Source organism: Ptychodera flava, chromosome 6, assembly GCF_041260155.1.
Source record: "Ptychodera flava strain L36383 chromosome 6, AS_Pfla_20210202, whole genome shotgun sequence".
NCBI classification, from domain to species: domain Eukaryota; kingdom Metazoa; phylum Hemichordata; class Enteropneusta; family Ptychoderidae; genus Ptychodera; species Ptychodera flava.
In genome coordinates this window covers 9,111,979-9,139,633 of record NC_091933.1, presented here as the reverse complement: position 1 = coordinate 9,139,633, position 27,655 = coordinate 9,111,979, and the positions used below count along the sequence as shown (strand labels likewise).

The window sequence follows — 27,655 nt, the reverse complement described above, 5'->3', positions numbered from 1 at the left end:
GGTTGTAACGTTTCTTGGTATTATGTATACGTCACAGTACGTCAGTGTGCCTGAAAACGGTTTGATTGGATGCGGCGTGTCAGTTCAGTCCACTATCACAGAGGGTTGAGCCTGAATTTATGTTCGAACAACGTTCCGTCCCTCCACAAAACCACAGGCCAGTTTGAATGCCCATCGCCAATTCTTGGCTTTCTTTGAAAATATTCGTTCAATTTTAATTAATTTGTCAACCCAAGATTAAAGTATTGGCTGGGTTCACCTTTTAGTTTGTCAAGCAGTCGTAAGTTGCGTGATAAAAAAGTTAATTTATGCAAATCACCGATTCTCTGACTTCTCTTTTCTCCCCAATTCAAGATTTCCAAAGAATTACATGTAATCCTCCATCTGACTCAAATTTTCTGAAATGTTCATATTATATTCCTTTTAATGCTAAATAACAAAACAACTATTTGTTTGCAATAAATTACTTACATTTCGATTAAGAGGCATTTACAAGGCGATACCGAATAGTCCAGTCAAAATAGGGTTAGACCCACCACAAATTGCAACAGAATTTTTTTCTTCGGAATGCATTTCAGAGAGGTGCCCAGAACAACATATTAAAAGTTTACTCGAATCCACCTTGGGGAAATATGTCTAATTTGCATAAATCAAATATGGCGGCCAACCATCCAACAAAATAACATAATTTGCTATATATCACATGTTAAACAAGCTATTTCAGTGATTTCAAAGTCTGACACTAGTAATTTGGCTCTGGGAATTATTTTGGAGGTATAATGTTCCTTATAGGTACTTTATTAATTTGCATAATTCCAATATGGCGGCCAACATTCCTGCAAAAGACATTTTCGGTCATATACCACGTAAATAACAAACTATTTCAGTGATTTTAAAGTTAAAGTATATTTCTCTAGCATGGACAAACGATTTTCAAGATGCTATGATTTGCATAGGTAATTTGTTAATTTGCATAATTCCAATTTGCTGGCCAACATTCCTACAAAGGACATTGTCGGTCATACACCACGCATTAAACAAGCTATTTCTTTGATTTTAAAGTTTTAATATTTTTCTTGGGTATGAAGAAACACTTTTAGTGGCTCAATTTTTACAAAGGCCCTTTAATAATTTGCATAAATTAAATATGGCTGCCATATTAATGCCCAATGGCTTAATAGCGTCTAATATAAATAACGGTTTTGGTATAGTTTTTAGCACTAGGAAACTATCAAGAAAAACTGTTAAATCCTTGGACATTCATTTTTAAATTTTTTGATTTTTCTGTATATGACGACTGTTAATGTTAATGAATGTTAGTCTTCTGAATGATATATTCTCTTTTTAAATATAACATTGAATTCATCTGTGTGTGGCATTTTCGTAATTTGTAAGGGTGTTTAACACTCTACAGTGTCAAAGCATGTAATCTGTTAAAAAGGGGGGTTTACTGTTAAAAAAGGGGGTGTTCAAAATCTTTAGTTTTTAATTTAGACTGAACCCCCTTCTTATGGATGGGTGCATCTTTATAAGATCCCTTAGATGATAGGCAAGAAGTCATCACACATACCAGCAAAATACAATAAACACAACAAAGCTAAAAAAACAGAAAAAATGATATGACCGAAATAAAAAGTGTCGTAATACACACAAATTGAAACTTAGCACTATTGCAAACAATGTCAGATTCATAAAAACTTTCTGGACACACAAACTCAAAAAATCTGAAAACTGCATGCTTTAGCAAAGACTTACAATTAATCCAAACACAGAATCCAACTATTACACAATACAAAGAAGTACATCTTGAGTCATTTTTCCAAGTGTCATTTTTCCAGATGTACATGTTTGTATCGTGTAACAGTTGGATTCTGTTGGGCTAATGAGTTGTTTGAATTAATTTTTAAGTCTTTGCTAAGCATGCAATTTTCAATTTTTGTGAGTTTGTGTGTTGATCACGTTTTTAAGAGTGTGACATTGTTTGCATCAGCGCTAATTTTTAATTTGTCTGTATTGTGGCATGTGTTATTTTTGGTCACATTATTTTATTTTTTGCGTTGTTATTATCTTTGATGTGTTTATTGTATTTTTGCTGTTATATGTGATGACTTTTCCTATCATCTAGGGGGATGTACCAAAGATGCACTCGTCCATAAGGAAGGGGTTCAGTCTAAATTAGAAACTAATGATTTTGTCCACGACTTTTTTAAAACAGTAAACATTAAAGATTACATGTTTTAACACTGTAGAGTATAAAGCACATATAAAAATCAAAAATAATGCCGTACACAGATGAATCCAATGTTATATTCAGAAAGAGATTATTATTAGATGACTAACAATCATTAACGGTTGTCATATTTAGAAAAATCACAAATAATTAAAATTGCATGACTTTCTTACAACTCAATAGTAAACGCACATCAACATATACGTATTTTAATCCGTTCGGAAGTCATATGTAAGTCTACCAAATTTGCTTTAACATTCTTTTCAAAATACAATATATTTATGGGGTATTTTAACGAATTCAGGTATCACAGACACCTATTAAAATAAACTTTTATTTGTAAATGGATCGTTATTGTATGTAAATTTATTGTATATTTTCTACATTTTTAAAAATAAATGTTCAAGGACTTAATGTGGAGCTGCATGTTGCCAAAAGTTTTTTTTTCGAAGGAATATTTCTCATCTAAGATGACAAGGAAACCCTTACAAACTATTTTGTGAAATGTAATATTCACTTGAAACAAGAGTATATCCTCATTCTAAAATGGCATAGGCTGAACGACTGACACTCAACAAGTGCTTAAAATCATGGTTAGCGAAATAAAAATGCCTCTAATTCAAAATGTAAGAATTTTATTGCAAAACAAAATAGTTGTTTTGTTATATAGAATTTAAAAACATAATGTGAAAATTTCAGAAAATATGACCCAGCCAGAACAGAGTTATATTCTTTGGAAATCTTGAAATTCGGATAAAAGGGAAGCAGGAATTCGGGTGATTTGCATACATTTGCATACATTAACCTTCTATATCATGCAACTTACGACTGCTTGCCAAGCTAAAAGGTGAACCTACGCAATTTTTAATCTTGGGTTAACAAATTAATAAAAATTGGAAGAATATTTGGGTGCAGTGCCCGCTTGACAGTTTTTTCTTGATATTCCTATTCCTAAAAACTCTACCATAACCTTATTTATATTTGAAGCTATTTGGGCATTAATTTGGCAGCCATATTTAGTTTATGAAAATCATCAAAGTGTCTTTTAAAAACATTGAACCACAAAGGTGTTTCTTCATGCTCAAGAAATATAATTAAACTCCAAAATGGCTGAAATAGATTGTTCAATACATTTTATGACAGAAAATTTCTTTTGTATTGGATTTATGCAAATTAACGAAGTGCCAACGCAAATCATTGCACCTCAAACATCATTTGACCATGCCAAAGAAATATACTTTTAATTTTGAAATCACAGAAATAACTTGTTTAACCCTTTGACTGCTGTAATTTTTTACACCAAAATTTTAATGCGATATTCTACCAATTTCTGTGAACATTTCTGTACGTTTTTTCATAATTTCGGACCAAATGGATATCATTTTTCAGCAGCTACAGATTTTAATCAAAATTTTTGCAAAAAGCAGAAAAATTGACTGTGGTACATTTTATAAAGTTGACAAAAATAGACTTTGGCGCCCAAAAGGTTAATACATGGTATATGATAGAAAATGTCTTTTGTAGGTATGTTTGGCAACCCTATTGGAGTTATGCAAATTAACGAAGTACCTAAGCAAATCATTGCATCTCGAAAATTGTTTGTCCATGCCAAAGATATACACTTTTAACTTCAAAATCACAGAAATGGCTTGTTTACCCTTTGACTGCTGTAATTTTTTACACCAAAATTTTAATGCGATATTTTACCAATTTCTGTGAACATTTCTGTACGTTTTTTCATAATTTCGGACCAAATGGATATCATTTTTCAGCAGCTACAGATTTTAATCAAAATTTTTGCAAAAAGCAGAAAAATTGACTGTGGTACATTTTATAAAGTTGACAAAAATAGACTTTGGCGCCCAAAAGGTTAATACATGGTATATGATAGAAAATGTCTTTTGTAGGTATGTTTGGCAACCCTATTGGAGTTATGCAAATTAACGAAGTACCTAAGCAAATCATTGCATCTCGAAAATTGTTTGTCCATGCCAAAGATATACACTTTTAACTTCAAAATCACAGAAATGTTTGTTTACCCTTTGACTGCTGTAATTTTTACACCAAAATTTTAATGCAATATTTTACCAATTTCTGTGAACTTTTCTGTACGTTTTTTTCATAATTTTGGACCAAATGGATATCATTTTTCAGCAGCTACATATTTTTATCAAAATTTTGGCAAAAAGCAGAAAAATTGACTGTGGTACATTTTATAAAGTTGACAAAAATAGACTTTGGCGCCAAAAGGGTTAATACGTGGTATATGACACAAAATGTCTTTTGTAGGTATGTTGGCCAGCATATTATAATTATGCAAATTAACAAATTACCTATGCAAATCACAGCATCACGAAAATCGTTTGTCCATGCCTAAGAAATATACTTTTAACTTTAAAATCGCTGAAATAGCTTGTTTAGTACGTGGTATATGACCGAAAATGTCTTTTGTAGGAATTTTGGCCGCCATATTGGAATTATGCAAATTAACGAGGTGCCTATATGAAACATTATACCTCCAAAATGATTCCCTGAGCCAAATAACTAGTGTCAGACTTTGAAATGACTGAAATAGCTTGTTTAATACGTGATATATAGCCAATTATGTTATTTTGTTGGATGGTTGGCCGCCATATTTGATTTATGCAAATTAGACATATTTCCCCAAGGTGGATTCGAGTAAACTTTTAATATGTTGTTCTGGGTTCCTCATTAAAATGCATTCTGCAGAAAAAAATTCTGTTGCAATTTGTGGTGGGTTAGGTGCCAAAATCTCGTAGATTGACTGGACTAGAAGGATTCAGGCGCGCATTGGTTGCTATCGCTGGCAACGTTCCAAACACGCACTTTTGCACCTGCAAAATTTTACCGTTCCGATGTTTTCTATGGATTTTCGACTCCTGGTATTTTTAAAATACTCAAAATCTGTCAACTCTATCAATTGTAAACCAATTTAGCTGATTTTGGTATGATTATTGAAGTTGTAGATAAGGATATAGGTAAGCATGCGTTTCTAAAAATTCTGGGCCGTTTATGAGATATCGCCGTAAAACCCTTCAAAATTTCACAAAATGACACAGTAGATATTTTCCTGTTCAAAAATCGTTTGTACTTAGATAATCTAATCAATGCTAGGCTCTAAACAGGTATCTCACGTGTTACATTCTGAAATTTTGGAAAATTTGGTGCAAATTTGTAGGAGCTGAAACATTTTAAAATAGAGCTGTGAAAATTTGTATGTGTGACGTCACTGACCAATCGCGCGACAAACCTGCGTATTTCCTGCGTATGGTTCTGTAAATCTTTATGCAAAGAAAAACTTTGTATTTTGATTGAGTTTGGAAACTACCCTTAGCAACCGTTGCTTAGCAATTTGAATCCTTCGGTATCGCCATAAATTTTGCGAATCATGTTTTAATAACTTTTTTGAGTGTCAGTCTTTCAACCCATTTTAGAATGAGGATACATAACGCAAAAAAGAATAGTCGTTATTTTCAACATACACTCTTGTTTCAAGTGAAATATTAGATTTCATAAAATAGTATCAAGTTTTGACTTCAATTAATTTCATAATTAATGGCAACATTGAGGTTTTTTACCCGAAATATACACCCCTTCATCTTTCGAGTGAACTATTGCTACAATACTGAACAGTTTAACTTTAGATTTTCTGCTGTTAGAAAGTATATAGTATAAGGGGGTTTCCTTTTCATCTTAAGATGAGAAACATTCCTTGGAAAAACTGTTGGCATTGTGCAGCTCCACCTTTAAAGTGGCTATTGAACACCTATTATAGGTACCTGGCCATGGGAGATAAGTTTATAGGTATTTTAAGGTGTTTTATAACACACCACGTCATTCATGATTGCTTTAAATGTGCAGGCACTGGAGAAGTTTAGGCTACCGGGCGATTCGATCACTGTAGCCACAGCGAGTACAGCATGATACCAATCATGACAGTGGCATCGATGGTAGCGAGACTCGCTCATACTGTCTACGTCTACAGTCCCTTTGTGGACTAGTCTTGGTTACCCAGACTGCCCCGCAGAGCAGTCTGGGTAACTGAGACTATTTGTGGAGGAACAGTGTACCGCCGATGCTTCATGGGAATGGAAGTCTTCCCAATTTAAAGCGGGCTTTTATGAATAAACAGTATAAAACTGTTCCTTGGCCAACTTCTTAATGTGTGTTACCATCTGGTAACAGTCTATTTGTTTTTGGCCAATTCACGTATTAAATATTAACGTTTTTTCCTGAACAAAGCCATCAATTTTAAGCAAACAATAATTAGAGTAATGGGAAAGTTATATCGTTTCTCCAGAAAACGTCAGTATTGTGAGGCAGAAAAAATATATCAGATTCTTGTCATCGCTACCATGTCTTTTTGGCTCCCATGCTTTGGTTGTTCAACTAAATTCGCACGTTTCCTAACGGTACCCATAAATAGTCTACTTTCCTCTCCCTATTCTACCGCTGGCTGCGCTGTGCTGAATAAAGCCTATCAATCGATCAGTCAGCTGTCGGGTGGGAACAGGGAACAAGGAATAACCCACAAAATGCATAAAGGGAAAGAAAGTATTGTGCAGTATGTTAAAAAAACGGCAACTTTCGCAGCTTTCTCATACCAAAGTTGTTTGGGAAAAAATCATTCCATAAGTTTTGCCAATATCAGGGACAAGACAATCTTTCTGGCATTGGCTTGGCAACTCAACTTTCTGCCATTAAAACAGTTACATTCGCATTAAAAGTATTTCTTAGATCACGATCTCAAACTCTTGTTCTGATGAGAAGTCAACTTTTTACCCACAATGCATTTCAATATCCTGGAAACCCCCCCCCCCCAAATTTGCACATTTTAGGAAACAAACTGAGCTGATGTTTCCAAATAAAGGTAATTCGAAAGAAAGCAGGCATGCTCAACATACAGACTGCTGACACAAATGCAAGGTTTTGATATTTTGTGATGTTTTTAATTTTGCTCTTGAATATCTTCTTACACTGTACAGGAAATAAAATACTGTCAAAAAAGATATTTATATTTATCCAGAACACACTGACAACACTTAAAAAAAAGGAATACACACACAAAAATGTAAACTGTCTGAAAGCAACAAAAATTGCTCCTTGTGTGTTGTTTCAGTTAAAAACTACATCTCCCAGACAGAGTGGCAATATTATACAGTAAAATATTCTTTTCATGTAAAATCTAATGCTATGTACGAGCAATATCTCTGAACTAGAAGGCATTTACAGACAGTGGCAGTTCACTGTTACATGTGAAAACCTTTTCTATGCCACTGGGAAGGTCACTGTTACATGTAAAAACCTTTTCCATGTCACTGGGAAGGATAATATTTGCTTGGACTATTGTTGCCTGATTTGACACATTAGAGTATCCATAATGTTAGGGTTATTTCAAATACTATGATCATTGCACTGATGTGGAATTTCATAAGTGACTTCAAAATGTTCAACCTGATCCGAATTCTGTTACTGATTCAAACGCTTCCCGTGATCACAAACACACACTGTCTAGTTCAGTATTGTCACTGTATGGATGTTCGTTTGGTGGACAGGCATAGCAAACATGATTTCAGCATATTAGGTGTAAAGTACTCAAATATCATGCACAGTATTGATTCAATTGCGTTGAATGGGGTCTGACAGTTAAACCCTTTCACCACAATGGTTTGGCCTAAACCCATTCAACAATGGTGATTTGCGGATGTGTTAACAGGGAATTAGGGGGTGAACAGCTTATGGGAAGGGGGTTGACCATTGCAGTGTGTGTTTGAAGGCTTTGTCTTTGTTGGTATTTCTGCAGGGGTGCCCCCACCTCGCATACATGCAGCCTTTGCGTCTTGAACAAATAGGAAACACTGAATTGCCAGGTTATGATACTACATCTCAGCTTTCCTGTATTGGACTGTTCAGCATTTGTACTCTGACGTCTTGAAATGCAAAGATGAACTAACGTGATGTCTAGAAATACAAAGAAGAACTATACCATATCCTGACAGGTAAACATTATGCAATAAATAACTTCTGTCAACTGACTAACCTAATATGTTCAATGTATCTTTACACAATTTGCAGAAACAGAAAGGAATTAAGAGCTTGCACATTTTGGAATAGTGTAAATATACATATATCAAATGACTGAATCTACATAATTCTCAGAAGCTGAAGTGTTAATGACGGAGAAGAGAAGGCTGCCCTCTGGTGGCAAGATACAAAACAGTGGGTCCTCTAATGCAAAGTTGTGACGTTAAGTGACTACAGAAAAGGCAAATGAATGCCTTATGGAAATTTTACTGCATTTGAGTTTACTCGTAACGGATAATTTTGCCTTTCATACTGTTCATGTCCTGCATTTTGGAACATGCACAGTACAATATGCTGCATTAAAAAACCCAGAAACTACACCAGCTTCAGTGTCTCACAACTGTGTGGATTCTACAGCATTTATAAATATGATTTGAGGAAATGAGATGAGGAATCTAAAGGCGAGTTCTTCACAAGAAAACTGCTGAGGGTTACACCTAATCTTGTGGCAGTGTATTAGATCTACTCTAAACAGATACAAAATATCATGTGAAAACAAAGGATACATAGCTTTGTCAGTTGCCTGTGCCCGGCTGTTACAAAATGAAATCTGATTGCACTAGAGACTTGAACTGTGGTGTAGTCAAATAAAACCCTACACAAGTTTCATTTGTTGAAATGGGCAACACGTAATTCTGGCGCACAACAAAGTTCAAGACATTCCGATAGCGGTCAGTAATAAAATTGTTATTGTTTTTCTACTAAAATGCAAACAACTACAGGTACAAAAGACTTGGTATTGTAAAATTGCAAATGCGGACAGGATGACAAATGAGAAGTGAGTATAATACATTTAATACCACCATATGGTAGATGTGATAGGATATAAACAACATAATGATATAACAGGGAATGTACACAATAGGGACTCTGTCCCAGGTCAGCACGTTTCAAAGTCAAAATAATTTACTTTTTACAAAAGAAAAAAAGGAATTTTCGCTCCTTCAAATCATGGCATTTCATGTACTTGATTCCCCTGTGTAAACTGTATGATATGTGGATTTCAACTAGCTTGGTGGCAATCATACACACTGAGTGTGTCAAATACACAGGACAGCAAGCAGTCCAATGTAAATGGCACCTTTTGATCCTCACAGAATAAATGATTATCCTACAGAGAGAAAGCCGATTGTCAGCTTTTACAACTACACAGGGGTTTCAATGTACACTCAATGCCTAAAATTAAATATTTTCTTCTTCTTGAAGCTGTGTTGTATTCAGAATTCTATACATTCTTCAGTGTAGTACTTGGGTCCTGAATTGTAGATTGCACATGGTTCTTTGTCATTTTTCTCCCGCCTGAAAATAAGACACGTGGACAAGATACTATAAAATCTGAAAGGGAAGTGAGTATCTCAGAAAAGCGTCAACTTCAGAAACCAATCTAAAATCTGTGTTTCACAGAAAGGCAGAATTCTTCACTATTTCTTTCTATTTCAGTCAGGCATGAACTAATGTGAAAAGCTGTGCAGGAAAAAATAGAAATGTACAACAAATGAATGATTGCTCTGTTATGCATGACTGCACATTAGAGATGTTGTAAATTTAAGAATCAAATCCCTAACCCTACTGGGACTGAATCATTTAGCATAATCACCATGTGGGGCATTCCGTGGGCATTCTTTTGTTTCAAGCCTTCTGTGTATCCAAAAATCACTTTCAATGACAATGATCCCTGCACATAAAGACCAACTGAAGCAGATTATGCAGCGATATACGACTAAGCTATGGTTGCTGAATGTCTCCATCAACTTTAGTTTCCATTTTCCAGAATGTACATGCCTGTTTCAAACTCCACATTACTTGGGGTTTACAAAGCATACTGAAAGAACACACAGAAGCGTACAGACACTGGACTAATCCTCTTTTACCATGGGGTCACATTGGCAATTACTAACCTGGCTTACACATAGGTACTATTACTGGTTTTAGAGGTAAACGATTGTTCGTTTTCCTCATACCACGCCAACATCTCTTCACTGAAGGCCTCTGCAAGCGATTCGCCGGCATCTCCTTGGTAACTACCGCCAGTACTTTCAATGGTATAGGATTCTGAATACATCCTGCAAATTCCACAAACACCACACAAGGCAAGTCAGATGATGAGCAGTCTTTGCTTCCTGAGAGACTCCAACCCTTGCAATTTTCATGTTCAATGTATTTGTTGACAGAAACTGAACAACTTCTTTAGATTGTAAAATAAGTATCTGCACAGAGACAGTAGTTCAAAAATTCCCCTTCACTATCATATATGAATACAATGAATATTTGTCACTATTTCTAGCAATCTTGAATGTGCAAACAAAGATGAAAAATTTAAATTCCAAAACTGTATTTCATGAAATCTCCATTGCTAGGAATCAAGTTCTTATCTAGTTTCTCTCACTTGATAACTGACGTACCAAAAATATTATCATTCTGTTTGATTTGCTTGTTTCCACAACTCTATATTTGATAGCATGAATACTGAGTGACTGGCACGACTTGAGAATGCTCACTTCACATTAATTTTTCACTGTATTTGACAAATAAAACTCAATTCTTCTATGGAACCCTTTCGCCACCATGATTTGGAGCTTTCAAATTGTTTTGGAACTGTCAAAGTGTTTTCAAGTGCTTGACTGATCCTGTCTACCAACACATTGGGGTTGAGAGTTACCTGCCCCTCCCTTTTGCAATTCAATATAATTTGCAACATGTTTCTGCACAGGAATTCACACTTATCAAAGGTGCTGTTAGAGTTCACTTTTAAGGTAGAGTGCACCTCAGGGACAGATATTTGCACTCATATTTTCACAATGTTACGTCCATGCAATTTGTTCTCTAGTATGAAAGTTTGCACGGTGAGCCCTGATTTTTATTCTTGACTTGGTAAGAGAATGGTTGAAAGTTTAATACAGGAAAGTTCAAGCAAAAGTTGTAAGTCTTTCACTTTCGAGGTGCATACTATCTTAAAGGGAAGTACTCTGTGTATATTTCAGTCACCTTGCAGCAAACTTGACTGCAGTGAAAATCAAAACCAACTGGAGTATTTTGCAACAGAAACAAATCTATTTGACCAAATTCAGTAAAGAGAGCATATAACTCTGTATGTCAAGACGACATTTTATGTTCATGGGTAGCATGATTTTGATCAATTCTTCACACAAAATGAAGTAACGAACATTGAAAATAGCATTTCATTCAATAGACTTTTCAGACCAATTGAAGAACTACCGGTAGATTTCATCTTTGAGAACATTCAAACACGAATTTCTGCAAAATAAATGAACCAGCAACAACTGGAAATGTTTTTTTTTGGACCAGTGCGACAAGCATGTACTGTAACACCACTTCTAAACACTACAAAGGATAAGTTGTTGTTGCTTTCAAATTGTGAATGTATAATATACAGCTGTAAGTGTATTCCATCATGCAAAGCATATGCAAATTTGCCGTGGTTATTCGTATGGCCAGGCAATGAAACTGTGCAGCATGAAATCTGTGTGGTACAGTATACATGTATATATATTCATCCTAAATCTGTTGTCATCAAGCCTTCTTTTCCAAAATAAAAACATCCTTTCGGGTTTCTAAAACCCTTTTCTCTCTCTCAATTTGATGATAAAATTCCAACCAGAGCAGTGCTTCAGAAATTGGTAAGTTAGTGTTAGTGTTATCGTTATAATTACCATTAGTGTCAGTAGTAGTGTTATTGTAGTATTTGCCACACTTTGTTAAAATTTTAAAAGAAAACAATTTTTTCAAGGCAGAGACTAGAGAGACAGAATACAATGTTGTTGATAGATTACTGTTATAGGAGGCTATCTCTTGCTCTTTAAAGTCCTTTCATTTTTCCACTTTTAAAAAATTTGATGATGTCTTGATCGTTAAATGATCCATTCTGAATCAATGATGTGGCTGACAGTTAACAGATAACAGGAATAGTGTATTCTTGTTTTCATTCTATGTTGTCTCCGTTTAAAACAGGATTTATAGCAATAAATGAGCTACCGGAAAAGAACAATACACTGGTATCTTATAATCACAGCTACCAGAAAGCCTGAACTAAAATTATTATGATATTAATGGTCTATAAAAAGATAAGATAGGACATCAAGGTTGATTAATATGCAGAAGAAAACTGAAGTAAAAAAAGATGTTTTTTTATTGCAATATTAAGATATTAACTCTAACTGAAAATTAACAATCATTAAGGTATTAAATGCTTCATAACTTACAGTATGAGTTATTTAAAATCTACTCTAGTCTTATTATTAGTGAGTAGAATGGGATAAATTTCTGAACTTTAAAAAAGAAAATTAAAACAGAGGAAAACAAAAGACATAGAGAAAACAAAGAACAGAAAACAATCTTGAAAACAAGAGGTAGAGAACAGAGAGAGCACTGCTGTGATTGCTGAAAAAGCCGACACAAACAACATTGGTGGGAGGGGGAGGAGGGTGGTCAAATAACTGTGATGTAATTTGCAAAGGGGGGAGGTAGGGGGGATATGTCTATCACCGTGGAGACTGATAGTCTGAATCCACTTCCCAAGTACCGTAGTCACCTTCAAAGGTAAACAAAACATAACAGAGCAAACCAAAAACAAAAACGAAAAAAAGCCTACTGCTTACTTGGCTTTTATCACATCTTCCACATGCTGATGATGCTGTGCATTATCTTCTAAATCAGTGAATGAAGATAGGCTATCAGTGAATAAAATGTACAGAGAACAGAAAAAAGAGACACGTAAAGACAAAAACACACACACAACAGAACAGAACAGAGAAACATACTATGGAATGAACATATTGTGTGAAATGGTGAAAGGGAAAAAAAATACTCAAACGACTACAGCAGCAACACGTGTAAAGGTGGTGTGGCTTTGAGGCTGTGTAGAAGTAACTGAGTGAAAACTGTGGGATAACGTGATGGGCAAATAAAACCAGTGAAGTGAAGGTGATGTGAAAATTTGAAAGAGGACGCTGAGAGACAATGGCAACTACTAGAACACATAGGATGGATACGACACTTTAATAAAATAAAGAGTAACAAAACTGAAGACTACAAGAGAATGAAAGAAGAAACACACACAAACGCACACTAACAGACATAAAACATTTTTGGATGACACAAACACAAAGAAATAACATAAAACAATATAACAAACGGGAACAGAATACAGTATAACAATGTACGTAAAAATATTAGATGACCCCATAGACACACAACAACACAAAACACAGAAACCTGAAATTGCTAATAGAATGTTGAAATTATTAACAAAATGACAGTACCAATAAATTAGTCACCCTCATGCACTGGTTAACTGTTGAACTTGTCATGCAATGTGACATGAATGCACGCAATAATAAAAGGGTAAAACATCACACAAATCAATTTCAGCAGCAATGTCACATGGGGGGAGTGTAAGAAAAAAAACCAACAATCATATCAGCGTGGAACACGAACACTGCCAGGAAGGAAAACTGCTACAGAAATAAACGTCACTTTATACAGAGATGGAATTGAAACCAAAATGTGCGAAAATTAACCGGTGATGCAACTAAACTTACAGGCAGTGATTTAAAACAGTAAAACAAAATTTCAAAATAGAACTCAAAAGGGGTGATACATGTCCTTCTCTTTGGGAGTTTAACAAATTTACCATTGCCTCTTATTAGTATTCCTTGCATTTATGATTTTTATGCGTAAAAAAGAAAATTCTTTAATCTTTGTTGCGTTCACTGATTCCTATATTAGGTAACATTTCCTTATAGCTAAAGTTACATTTGGAATTGTTGGGCCTACCTGTTTGGATTAATTGGTCTTACAGCTTCACATGTCATGGGCTTTATGGGCTGATACTGTGTTTTGCTAGCTACTTTGACAGTGGCAAACACAGGGGTGGGTCTGACAGATGTTGAGGTAGCCGTGTGGAACTCAGCTGGTTTCAAAGAGGGGTGGTGGTATGCTGTGTTGCTAGTATTCCTGGTGTTTGGGTGGTGGCGTGCTGGTGAAGACGGAACTGACCTATATGACGTGTTCGTAACACGACGGCCGTAACCGGGGCTCTGGGCGGGAATGGTGTACTGCCTCATGGGCGTGGGCTCAAAGTGGGTCTGAGAAGAGATGGTGGAGTAATGGTGTGAACTTGACCTCGAAGGCGTCCTTGATACCCCTGCAATGTACCCAGAGCCCTGTAAATTGCTATCCCGGTTTAATTCCATGCTCTTGGTTGCCCTGACCATATTTAGCATTGGGGACGGCTCCTCTCTCTCATCTGAAGTCATACTGAGCGAGTCAACATTAGTTCCAGTATTCGTTGTTGACAAATTATTGTCCCTCAGCATTTCCATGCTCTTTGCCGCTCGGCTCATGCCACGCGGTGTATCATCATCATCGCGTAGCAATTCCACACTGTGTGTCCTATCATCAAGACTTCCTTGTTTCAGAGATGACGACTCTGACGAGTTCTCATCATCCGGCCTATACGGTTGATTAATGTACATATTGACTTCATCAAATTCAAATTGTTTTGGACTGAAGTCGGTATATCTCCCCGTAGTACTGTACGTTGGATAATGCTGTGATCTGTACCCAGTCCTGTTAACATACGGCGTGTAGCCATGGTTGTCCGGGCTGTTGTCACTTCCCGGCAAACTGCTGGATTTATTCTGTAGCTGCCCATACGATGCTACCTGTTTCTTGGGGGATGCGGGTTGGCTGAGTGATGTGGGTTGTTGGTGGTATTCCGGGTTATCAAAAGGCAGAAAATCATGAACACTTTTCCCTGACAAATTACTTGTTGAAGATGCATGACGCTGTCTATTGGCTACAGGTGATTCTTTCCTCCTGAAATCAGTTGGTCGTTTTGGTGTCGATTCAGGGAATGTAAAGACAGCTGTCGGCAGGTTTTGCTGCTCCGGTAGCATGTCCTCCTTTTCCGGGTACAAGACCACAGGAGTCCTTGGTCTGGGTGGCTGCTCCGGCTCGTACCTTTCTTCCACAATCTGTGGCCTCATTTTGGGAGGTTCTGGAGTTTTAGATCTCCACTTTGCCGCAGTCCTGTCTCTCGTCCTTTGGGACTGTCTACCAGTGTGCCTTGAATCAGGACGAGAGGAAGTGTCATAGTACACATTGACTGGTGCACTTGGCCTGCGTTTAATGCTAAACGGTCCAGGTGACCTTGATCTGGTCGTGGAGGAGCTTCTCCTGCTATGAGTCCTATGAACCTCAACACCTTGTGTTTGTGGAGCCCTGTACAGTCTTATGTTTCCATCCGATTGTTTCTTGCGTGATGGTGGTGTAGGAGGCGGCCCGATGAAAATTGGCTGAGATTTGTCTGATACTGAAATACAAAATCAGTTAAGAGGATGATTTTTACATAGAAGCCCCTCAAGTTGTCATCTTAGAAGCTCTATCGGATCTACAGTCAGTGTCATAACTTGCTGATGCCTTCATCCTGGTTTCTAATCAATCCTGACATTAAAATGAATGAGGATGTCTAAAATATCCACATCAATAGGCTAAGAAATTCAGAAAATTCAGCAACCTGATGGACATATGATATCTTGTGAGTATTGGTAATTAATTTATGTGGTCCGGCTGACAATAAACCCAGTTCACACAGTCAGTTTTAATTGATTCATGTTATTCATTCTGGATATATACTAGCATTCAGATGATAACTCTGTACTATCTATCATTGAAAATGATTTAGGTACTCATTCACACTTCCTCAATCTACAACTGCTTTGTTAGGGACATGACGAAGTAAGACTCCTGGCCGATCACTCTCATCATTATTGAATAGTTTAAATAAGTTCACTGAACTGCAGATACTATGATCAGAGTTACTCAAAGCAAGTGCATAAATAAATCATGTTTTGTATTACCATTATCATCTGTTGACGATGACATGTCCTCTTGGAGTGCCCTGGGCGGAAGGATGGCTGATGAATATCCCATCTTTATTCTCAAACCATGTAGTTTATTTTCCAGTTCTTGAAGCTGTAGGACGAAATCAAGGACAAGATGAGTGTCAGGTAACAGATTTCTAACCTTAGTCATCAGATGTCTGAAGTTACTTCTGATTTATATGTGCCAAGCAGATATTTCAAGTGCTGATCTTGTCAAATGTCTGTAATCAGACATCACAGTACAATTTATGCAAATTTTTACAGCTCCACATGACCTTTGACATAACTCCCTCATAAAATGTTCAGTGCATGTCAAAAGGGTGGTGCTATCAATGCTATCACAGATCACATTTTGGGATCATATCCAGTACAAACACATGTTGCTTTGAGTCTTGTTCTGTACGTGACTGCATCACACTTACCTTGAGTGTAGATTTCTTGTATGTTTCTTTTCTACTTTTCCTTACTTTCTTGTCAATTCTTGGGTCGTTGGCTAGGCTGAGGGCAGCACTGGTGATTTTGGATTGCAGCTCATACTCCATCTCCAGCCTGTGGAGTTCATCTCCCTATACACAAACACAGTAGTATCAAGCATTAGCAAAGCCTATGGGGTTCATCTCCATGTTTACCCACAGAACAATCAGTGCTATATTACCATATTCTGTAGGGTTCATCTGCTGACATGCCCAAACAAAAATAAAAATTATCGTACAACACCAGCAGCCTTTGTGTACATTACTCTTCCATTAAATTTAAGGTGAATTGTTGTCAGTATTTTTGGAACATTTCCCAGCATCTGGTGATTATCGCTGTACTGTGAATGGATTCTTAACACTGCAAGGTCATTCTAAATGATGTACTCCATTTAGTCTGTTAATACGTTTTTGATATCAGGCCATATCGATGGTCACAAACCACAAAATGATCATTACCTGTAAAGGTTGCCAAGATGACTGCAATTGTGAGCTGTTTTTAGTGTCACCTTACAGAAGATTGGGATCAATATAAATTGATGGCAGTAGAAAAAAACACACACTGTCATTGAGCTACAGCTTTGTGGAAGGTTTCCCATGAGTGTGTAATGTATTAGTAAGTGAAATCTTGAATGCCTCAAGAATGTACTTTTAGTGAGTGAGAATAACTGAAAATAGTGTTTTCAACAGCTTGGAACCACAGAGGGACACAATATTGACATAACAATGCACCATTTGCATATGCTTTTGTTGTGAAAATGTTGGTTATTAGCATATGAATTGCTCGGAAAAGAGACGGGTTGCCCATTCCCAAATATTCCCTTACGGAATACATGCCAAACCCTGTGAAGTAATTGATGTGTATGGTTAGTGCTGAGGAAATAGGTAGCAAGTGTTTGCATTTTCTACAAATCGACCGATGCAAAGTAAACAGAAACACACAACTGCATTACCTCTGGATTATTTCGCCTGTTTACCACCTTCTCTGAGAGTTGAAACGCCGTTCCAACTCTCCGTCTGACTTGTGGCAACGGTTCCCCTGGTAACAGAGGGTACTCAGGAGGTAGCTCTCCTATGATTTCTGCCTCTTTGATGCATAGATCCTTCAAGGCAGCTATTTTCATCTTCAGCGTATCTTCCAGGGCCTCCTTCCGTGCTTTCAATGCTGAAACCATCTCTCTTTGTGCTGCTTGCTGGGCTTCTAAAGAATCTGTGGAAACTGTGATCAAACATTCATTAAGAACCACCACATTATGTTACATTATCATTGAAGTCTTCATACATTCATTCTTCATACATTCACTCTTTGTAAGATTCACAGACTTGGCAATAAAAGACACTTATGAAATTGTACATACGTTAAACACAGTACAATGTAAATTTCTACATTTGTTAAAGAGAAAACAATGTTTGTATTAACATTTTCTTACTCATGGAAACACTCTCTTTTCCCGCAGTATTGCCACATATGAGGTGTTTGACCTGTCATCAATCTTTCCGGACCATGAGGTTGGGAATGATGCCAATCAATTAGTTAAACCAGACCTTTCTGTTAGGAAATAGAGGTTTCAAAGTAATGTTTAAACCTGGGTGTACTCTGAACGTAATCTGTGCATGAAAGGGCAGTTCCTGGATCTTCAGATGAAATTTCACAGTACACACGGAAGTGGAATATTGATCAGGGTTAAATGCGTACAAAACCTACCTCCATTAGACATTGCTGATAAACTAATTGAACTGCTTGGGGTTTGACTTAAGCTCAGGTCAGATGCTTGTGAAGACTTCGAACTCAATGATTGATGGCTTGCAGTCAGTTCTGCGGCTATGTCATCTAAACTACGGAATATAGGTAATCTTGCCTGGAAGTCAAATTGGATTAAGTTCAACGTTAGCGTGGGTTGTCTTCATCGAATATCCATGTCAGCTAATAGACAACTTAGGAGTGTAGCTGATAGCAGTTCGCTAACGTTGATATGCATGATGCATACAGTGCATTTTTAAACCAAAAACAGAGAGGCAAATCCTACCAAGTATGTCGACACAATTACAATTTAGCCTCAGATCTCACTTGATGTACTGCTAAATCAAAAAATCTGTGGTAGGATGAGAGTCACAGAGTCTAAATGAATATGGATGCAATGACGTTCTCAAAGCTTCCACTTCCTGACACAGAATCAATGATATCATTGACCCTATTTCTGTCATACAGGACATGTCACATGATATACATTGACAGATTTCCATCTATTTATACAATTTGATGTCACTTGAGGTGTTGGCCTCGATATGCCACAAAACAGGCGGGCACAAGGCTGTCTAGTTCGACTGAGGACATCTGTGAACTTCTGATGGATGTCAAAGATTATCATGCTTCATATTATAAGGGCTTGTAAATGACATGAGGAGTAATTCGTTATGGACACTCTTCAGGATTGAAAACTGTTGAGTAGTGTGGGTATGAAACATGATCAATGTTCCATCTGTTTTTTAGACAAGGATATTTGTACGGGTTAAATCTGTGGGACTGTTACACCACTTACTCTTTTATACATTTCAGTGACCTTTAACCCCCATCCCCACTTTAACAGCCAACATGCTAATGCAAGGTACATGATGAATCCTGGTAAATCCTGGTTTTCGTTCACACTTGATATTCATACACTGAATCAAACACAGGCATTTGATTTCTATCGTAAGAAGGCTTTTAAGCCAATCTTGCTGCAACATGCAGCGGAAAATGTACTCATTTTTTGTATCCACACATCTAAGACATGACAGCATTCAGTTTGAATACATGTTTGTATCGTTTTTTCTACTATACCTTGCTTTGTTTCCTATCCAAGTGGAACTGATGCTGGTTTATTGCCATAGCCCACATGGACTTGACAAGCACAGGGTGTCCATACCAAGCATGCACGGTGACATGGCTGGGTCCAAAAGTGCGTCGGCTTAGAGATACCCTACAAACAGTGACACATAACATGTTATGCTTGCATAACATCAAGTTAGATATAAAGTTTTATCGCCAGGTTGTAAATTTTTTTTAATTGTTATTGTAATTATTGTAACAAGTGCTGCTCTTTGGCATCTTCAAATTTGGACGTATTTGCCAGGTAATTAAAACAAGTAGTATTACAAATTCACAAAAGCTTTAATGATGAGTTAAAAAAAGTCAGTATGACCACACATCTGTTCTCTTGAAAGATAAGAAAAAGCAGTCAAGTTTTTTTTCCTCCCCAGGATTGTTGGGGATGACGTACACAATGATATAAAGCATGAACACCACCAATCCAAACCAACAGATCCACCACCACCCATGCAATGACAGGTACCTCCCCTGAAACTCTGTACACATGCCAATTTGTCAAAATAAAATAAAACAACACTGACATGGGAGCTGAATTGCTTACAGCTAGCATTTTTTTTACCATTCCAGCAATGTGTGCAGCCACACAACAAACATACATGTAACCCCTAACACTATTTGACACTGCCGCAATTTGTCTTTTTTTTGGAGGATTTTATTATAGTTTATGACTTTTAATTACAATAGACTTTATTTCTGAAACTTGATTTAAGTACTTTTTAAACAAGAAAACACTTTTCTTTATTTTCTTGATTATTTTTTTAAAAACATGTTTGATCGAGCCTCCTTTATTGGAAAACAGGCCTTCGCAATAGGTATTGGGGGTTAATATTGGTCAGAAGTAATGGGCTTTGGGGAAATTTTGGTCTTTTACTGGCTTTTAAACAATGGATCTTTCATGCTGTGATTATCTACTCACTAATGCCATGCATCGCAGAGTTTTGCCTGAAAGTACCCAGCAAGCTAAGCGACAGGGAACAAGATACTGATGTTCAAAGTGACAAAGGGGGAAAGAGAGAGAGAGAGAGAGAAAGAGAGAGGGAGAGAGAAAAAGCAAAAGACAAAGACCAGAAGGGTACAGGAGGAGAATCAAGAGCGATAGAGATATATGTATGTACAGTGGGATTTCTTTCTGTCACAGGTCTACATCTGTATAACTTACTGAGTTGTAGGGTCAGAAATTGCATCCGAGAGGTCATCAAAACATTCCAAAGGCTCCTCTATGGCCTCGTCATATAGGTTGAAGCTGCTCAAAGCATGCACAACTCTAAGAAGGAAAAGTCCGCAATTATAGTACAGGTTTGATCTTACACAAATTTAGTATCGGCACTACAAAATGGAAGGAGGTGCCCCCAAGACAGGCCATGGAGAGATCAAAGACAGTATTTTTTCTTTTTTTTTTTGAACTGATGGAGGTTAGTCTAAGCCTGGTTTTAGTACGCCCTAAAGTGGTAGTTGTGCTGGGTTAGAGTTTTAGTGCCTGAAGAAAAGCTATTAATTCACGACAAATTGCACACACACTGGATGAAGTTAACACAGCAAAAGTATCCACACAGAACCAAACCTTGCCAACTGATGAAACCACATGATATCTCCCTCTGACTAACACCCCCCTTCTCTCCCCTCTCAAGAAGTGTCTCCAAGTCTCAAGAACTTATCTCTATGGCTCATGTCCTCTGCAACTTTTAATTACTCTGACGCAATTGACCCTGGTATGATGTTAGTATTTGAGTTCATAATGTCAAGCCCACCCTATCGTTATACATGCTGCATACCTTAGATAATTCTGAACAGAATTTACAGCCGCGTCTCGTAAAAACCATGAAAATTAAACCCCTATGCACCTTTGGAGCTTATGATTATGGTTTCTTCCCCGGCAAACCAAGATGACGATACTTGCTTCATGATTTGAGCTATCAAAAGTGAAGTCCTTCTTTACTTCAGGTGGACAGAAAATAAATTGAGGTCCTACACACTCCTGAGGAATATTTAGTATGTGCAGAAAATGACATGGAAGAGGATTTTTGCATTTTACCTTTACGTAAAAAATTTATTCATGTCAATAATAATGTGCTGCACTTGACCACTCAAAACAAAGAAGCCCCAAACTGGATGTGTAATATATTTTGTCACAGACACCTGAGAGACATCCAAGCTGTAGGATGTTGCTTTTGATCTTTTTGTTCAGACGTGATCCCTGTCACATTGGTATGGTCTGACTGCTGAAATTCTTAAAACACACGGACAACCATCTTCCATTTTACTATGGTCAGAGTTACTTGGTTCAACTTGGAAACCAGTACCCCCGCCCTAATTTTCCCCCCAATTTTACTTCACAAATGTTTCCCTCTTGTGCAATATCTACTGTATTTCATCACAACCTGACATCTATCACAAACCCGATTATCATGCCACATGGTGGATGCAAATTCATATTCTGAATTTTCCTAGGTATACAGATACTTGAACGATAGACAGGCTTGGGTTGGGTTTTCAGGATGAATCTACCAAGGAACGCATGCAGGACAGATGCTTGTTTGCCCTTTGATCTTTGAATTGCTATACGTCACGTATCCTTTCACCTATTCCCAATCACCTATTGAAGGAGTAGTATGCCATGCCAGTTCACTTAGAGCAGTTACTGAGATTTTTAATGTTTCAAAGATTAAGAAAACAAAATTAAAAAGCAAGAAGGTATACCGAGTTTTGGAGACACCTCCTTCTAAATTAGACAAATAAATGTACAAAAAAAATAATGAAATAATGATAAGACCACTACACATTAAGAAATGAAACAAAATCAAAAATGAAAACATAAATGCAACTTCAGCTGACACGGTATTTTCATGAATCAACTGTGGAACACAAAAAAATTCACTACACAGGTTCATGTAACAAAGTCTACTTGATGTAGGAGTCTCTCACCTCCTGGGGTCATGGACTTCTATGGAGAATTTCCTATCCCTGAAGTATAAGTTTTCTAGTTGTCTCCACTGAAAGACCTGTAATGACAAATGAAGTACAGGGATTGTTAGTGTGGTGTTCTTGCACAGCAAATAATATACACAGCACACCCAGTGCAAATCTCTTATGATAATGTGTGTGAAGATCTCATTAAAAACAGTTCAATATGCTGTCATTTGAGTTAGATAAGTTATTTACAGCATTTGGCTCTTATTGAAAATACTCTTGTCAGCAGTGACACAGAATACCTTACCTTTGTACACAAGCAAGTGATACAACAATGTGAGAAGTCAAAATCACCTTCCTCAAAAGAGTTTTCACTGAATGAATTACGGTGAAAAATGACATGACTGTTGTACGGGCTCAACAACCTTTCCATACCTACAACCTAGACGTTTAAACTACAGACTGGGCTAAATTGAAATCACATGTAAGTTCATTCTTGTTAAGTCTCCACAACACTGCAATTTACGTGAAGAAACCATGCTGTCTCAAAGTCACCAATACTGACCACAATACAATACTGCAAGCTAGGGGCACAAAGTTAAATACTTAAATATGATAACTGTAAACACCACAGTAGACCCAGACATAGATTGGAGACATCCTACGGTGAGTACATGTTGGAGTAATGGAATGAGAAAATCAAAAAGTTACAGTGACCTATTATTAAACTTACTACACCCAAAAAGTGCACTCTCTGAGTACACTCTACATCCCATAATGATAAACAGCAGTCATCTTTCCTGGGTGCATACCAGGATTCCGAACTTTCCAAACTTCCTTTGGGAAGCTTGGAAAACAATGAGTAATGCAAAACTTCCTGTGGTTCAGTTTCCCTGCTTCCTTCTCATGACATTCTTTATTTGTTTGCTTTCTAAATAGATGGCTATAAAAAATACACAGTTGTAAAAATATCTGTACCATTACTTAAATCTTTGTATACTAAACGTTTCAGTTGCAGTGAACATGTTAGGTGACCAAGGTTAATCAACACATCATCAAAGTGGTTCACCTACTAACAGTCATGCTGATAGGTATAATTTTTATATATTTGGTGTTCTCTGCTTTCCTCATAGGGGAGAGGGGCAAGCAGTTGATGAATTTGAAATGACCTACATACATTGAGATATTTAGTAAATTGATGGCGTTTAGGTCAAAGTTTAACCACAAAGGGTCATTTACACTGGACACTCATTCCTGATTCCACCAAACAGGCTGACACTGGACACTGACCAGCTTTGTTCATTAGCTACAAACCAGAAAACTCACAAGAACCATGTGTTGTTTGACAGAAATGTTAACATTACTACCATATGTGTAAGGGAGTGCAGAGTCTTCTCTTTAACCATTGCAAATTCAACAACAGTACCTATAGAGATGCACAAAAGCTGTGACAAGTCAATGGTGTCATACCATACCTGACTTATACTACACCATCTGGTCTGACTGCCTCAAAATATGAGGGTTTAACAAAACATCCTTGTCAATATCAGTCAGTTTTGTGTTGATAACGATTCAGCCCACACTGAAATGTGCAATGTGTGATCCACTGTCTTGAGGGGCAAAGCATTAGTAATGGTCCTTCTTACTTCCTGTGACATCAGAACCAAGACACAACTTGCCAGTTAATGAACTCCAATTGCTAGGATCTGTCCGTCCACTCTCCGTAGGCATGTATGATCTGGTATTCCATGCAGTGTACCTCAAGGACACTGATTTCCAAACTTTAGCAGCAGATTCGGCCTTTATAAAACCTAGGCTTCAGTATACAGTCAGTTACAGTAACTCACACGTTTATCTCTGTGAGCATTTGGCGGGAACTACATGATCAATATCAGTATACAACACTAAGCCAGATTGTCCAAGAAAAGATTAAAAAGTCCATATAACTACTCACAGCAGTGACTGCATATACAAGTAACAGTTACTGTCACTAAAGAAGACCAAAACTCTACCATGTGCTGAAGGCGGCGGGGATGCTGAGTCAAGTACAAGAGTGGAAGTCAAGATTCAGACTGTGGGGAAGTTGTAAATCACTTGATAGGCTTGGCTGTTGATTGAGTACACAGAGAATACAACTTGCCTGGTGTAAGTTTGATTGGATCCCATAATCTTGGTAGATACCATTCTACTTAACCTTTGTCACCTGCTGTGATGAAAAAATCTAGGTCACCCTGAATCCTAGGGTCCAACCAGTTAAAAGACCTAAACAGCTATGCGACACTAGATTCTACTTTCTCCTGGCCTACATTTCTAGTAGAGTGGATGGGAAATGCTGACAAGAGAAGACAGATGGTATAGCTACTTATATATACCATTGGAGCTGTCGTACACTTGTAGCATAAATTGGCTGAGAAGTGGGTAATTGTTTCTGTAGGTACGGACAGATTCAAAGATTTACAAAGAACGCTGACAAGGTTTGGTGGAAAATCAACAACGAGCACACGACTGGTAGTACCACCACTCATCATGCTTTCCAATGACATAATGTACTTAAAGATGTTACCGAGCAAGGGATTCAAATTTTCAAATTGACAGAGCACTGACCTGATAATGAACACAACCTTAGACCAACCGTTGACCTTGGAAAATCATCCTGCAAATGTGTCCTCAGGACCAGATTTTTGGCAACTGTACAGTCAACACCTCAATACAATAGTTGGTGTTGTCCTCCCCCACATGGGATTACCTGTCATAGGGATGTATTTATGACTCCCACACAATTGACAAATCTAGAACACAACATATCTCGCTTTGCAGCCACTTTTCAACCCCAGTTAACAATTCTTTTGTACCTATAGTAACCAGCACACATCACATTAGCGCCCACTGGTAAAGCAGATACGTCAAAGTTAAATATTAAGGAACCTAGAGACGAAACACAATCAGTCAGAAAACTTTAAATGATTTCATAAACAAGACAAAAAATGTTATCCTGATGGCTTGTGTGGGCAGTCACTGTGTGGACAAAGTCAAACACAGGTTTCTGATCTGTGGATTCTCCTACTGAAAACTGTGTTTCTGTCCATACATATGTGCAATAAGGAAGAGGATTTCCTTGTTCATGAGAAACAGTGATCATCTGATACGGGTTTCACATCGTGAAATCCACACAATATCTATCTCTTCTTTCCTTGAATCCCTAAAAATAACTTTCCATGATCAAAAAGTAAGCTCTGCCGTACATAAATTCCCCCTTTTTGCAGTATTTTCCTTAATACACAACACAGGATACTATATAGTTATTCACAAATAAATTGTAATACGGTCGTTCTGATCATTATCATATACAATACTGTTACTTGGACAATGACACATTTATCTATCAATACTGCTATAAATCTGTATCTCATTTTGTATGAAGGGATCCCTCCACAAAGACATGTTCAATATCCACAACTGTGTATTTACTGGCAGATTTTAAAACACAAGATCATTGCGTGAGTTGGACTTTGTAACTGGGTTTCAAAAATAGGTCTTTGATTTGCCTCATTCCATAGTTGCCTCAATTTGCGGGCATCTGATAAATTCACCGGCAGACCGTCCCTAACAACATTTTAAACTTGGCAAACATCATAGGATATCTCCATAGGTAGAAGAATATGTCCCAAAATGTATCAGTCATCACAGCAACTTGTTGATTTTAGTTTGCCTACCTGTGTAAAAGAATCCGTCTACCCTGGGTGGCCATGTTTCAAGCATCAAAATGCCACACACCATGATATCAGAAATTCCTTGTTTTCATTCTCAGAAATGCAAGTTTCTGACATACTTGAATGTAAACACTTATTTTGCCCCTATTTGGGTTCACAGGAACACAGCCTGATAATCTGATAGCCCCTCCCATGGTAGGTATGCTGAATGACCTTAAAACACTCTGTGGTTTGCTGGTTGTTTGCTGAAACCATAAATCATACAGAATTGAAATGTACACATTCCAGAGAGGGCAATACCAGCTATGCGTCAGAATCATACCACTACTATCACAAAATTTACGTCAACATGATATAATTTACCAGGCAAATGCAAAACAGAGAATTATAAGCTACATCACATATTTTGAGGAGTATACCAATTAAACAATACCAGTAAGTGTGTTAAACTGCATGAATATATTTGCATACAAAGTTTAACTATAATTTTTTTACTATAAAAAGCCTGTTTTGGTGCATGTCATCACGCCACTTTAAAATGTAAACAAACAAATCTGTCACTGATAACTTGGACAACTGGAAATTTGTGGTGGAAATAAATAAAGAAGACACAGAAAAGAATTTTCATCATATGAAATATAAGAGTTCTGTTTCTGCCTTCATAACAATCAGAGCTGTGGAAATTAAATAGATGAAGGATTTTTACCTTTCTTTTGCAGGTACCCAAATTGAGTGTAATACTCTGTGCAAAGTCAAAACTAAACGCTGCTCCATATTGTTCATAAAGGTTTGTGGCATTATGTATGGAAACAGTAGGTTTTTACAATGTATGGAAACAGTAGGTTTTTACAATGTATGGAAACAGCAGGTTTTTACAATATACGGAAACAGTAGGTGTACTATGCTCATCTCATGTGTCACAACTAATTCGTGCACTTTGTGACAGACAAATGGTTTTCACAAAGGCACTGACAGCTTGATGATTGATAATCAATGTGCACTTGTAATCTGTATACACACCTGAAAGAAATAGTTATGTCAGCGACCGCTAGGAACCGATAACGAAAGGAAATTCTATCATGGTACGGACTCCCTACGGGTAATTTTGACCGGAAGACAACAACCACAATAGGGTTTTAAAGATATCTACCGCATAACAAGCTCACATGAATTGAGACAAACAAACTACAGCAAAGGTGAGTCTTACCTTTCTGGGTGTAACTTTGTCTGTTATATCATATTGGCCGACTCCGAGGAAGCTGAACCCAAGCCACCACGGTATTCCTGATTTGTCCTTTACTTCGTAATAGTGTACTCCGTAGGTTGGCAGACTCTCAATAATGGACATATAACTGTCAAATAACAATACAAAACATATACATGATCTTGTTTTAATAGGGAATTTTCAAATTTATAGTGTTTTGCTGTGCACAACAAACCATTGTCACAGTATAGTG

At 37.1% G+C, this 27,655-nt stretch overlaps 1 protein-coding gene across 1 annotated transcript in view; it reads right to left on the bottom strand.

The window, feature by feature from the left end:
• Positions 1-7,178: 7,178 nt before the first annotated feature.
• The window catches only part of LOC139134772 (FERM domain-containing protein 4A-like), a 43,411-nt gene continuing 22,934 nt past the window's right edge, over positions 7,179-27,655 (bottom strand). Inside the window, 11 exon segments of the mRNA XM_070701817.1 lie at positions 7,179-9,634; positions 10,234-10,398; positions 12,952-13,023; positions 14,129-15,668; positions 16,216-16,330; positions 16,662-16,805; positions 17,666-17,931; positions 18,418-18,571; positions 19,534-19,672; positions 22,504-22,580; positions 27,406-27,550. Coding sequence (XP_070557918.1) covers positions 10,239-10,398; positions 12,952-13,023; positions 14,129-15,668; positions 16,216-16,330; positions 16,662-16,805; positions 17,666-17,931; positions 18,418-18,571; positions 19,534-19,672; positions 22,504-22,580; positions 27,406-27,550 — 2,812 coding nt within the window. The 3' untranslated portion in view covers positions 7,179-9,634; positions 10,234-10,238.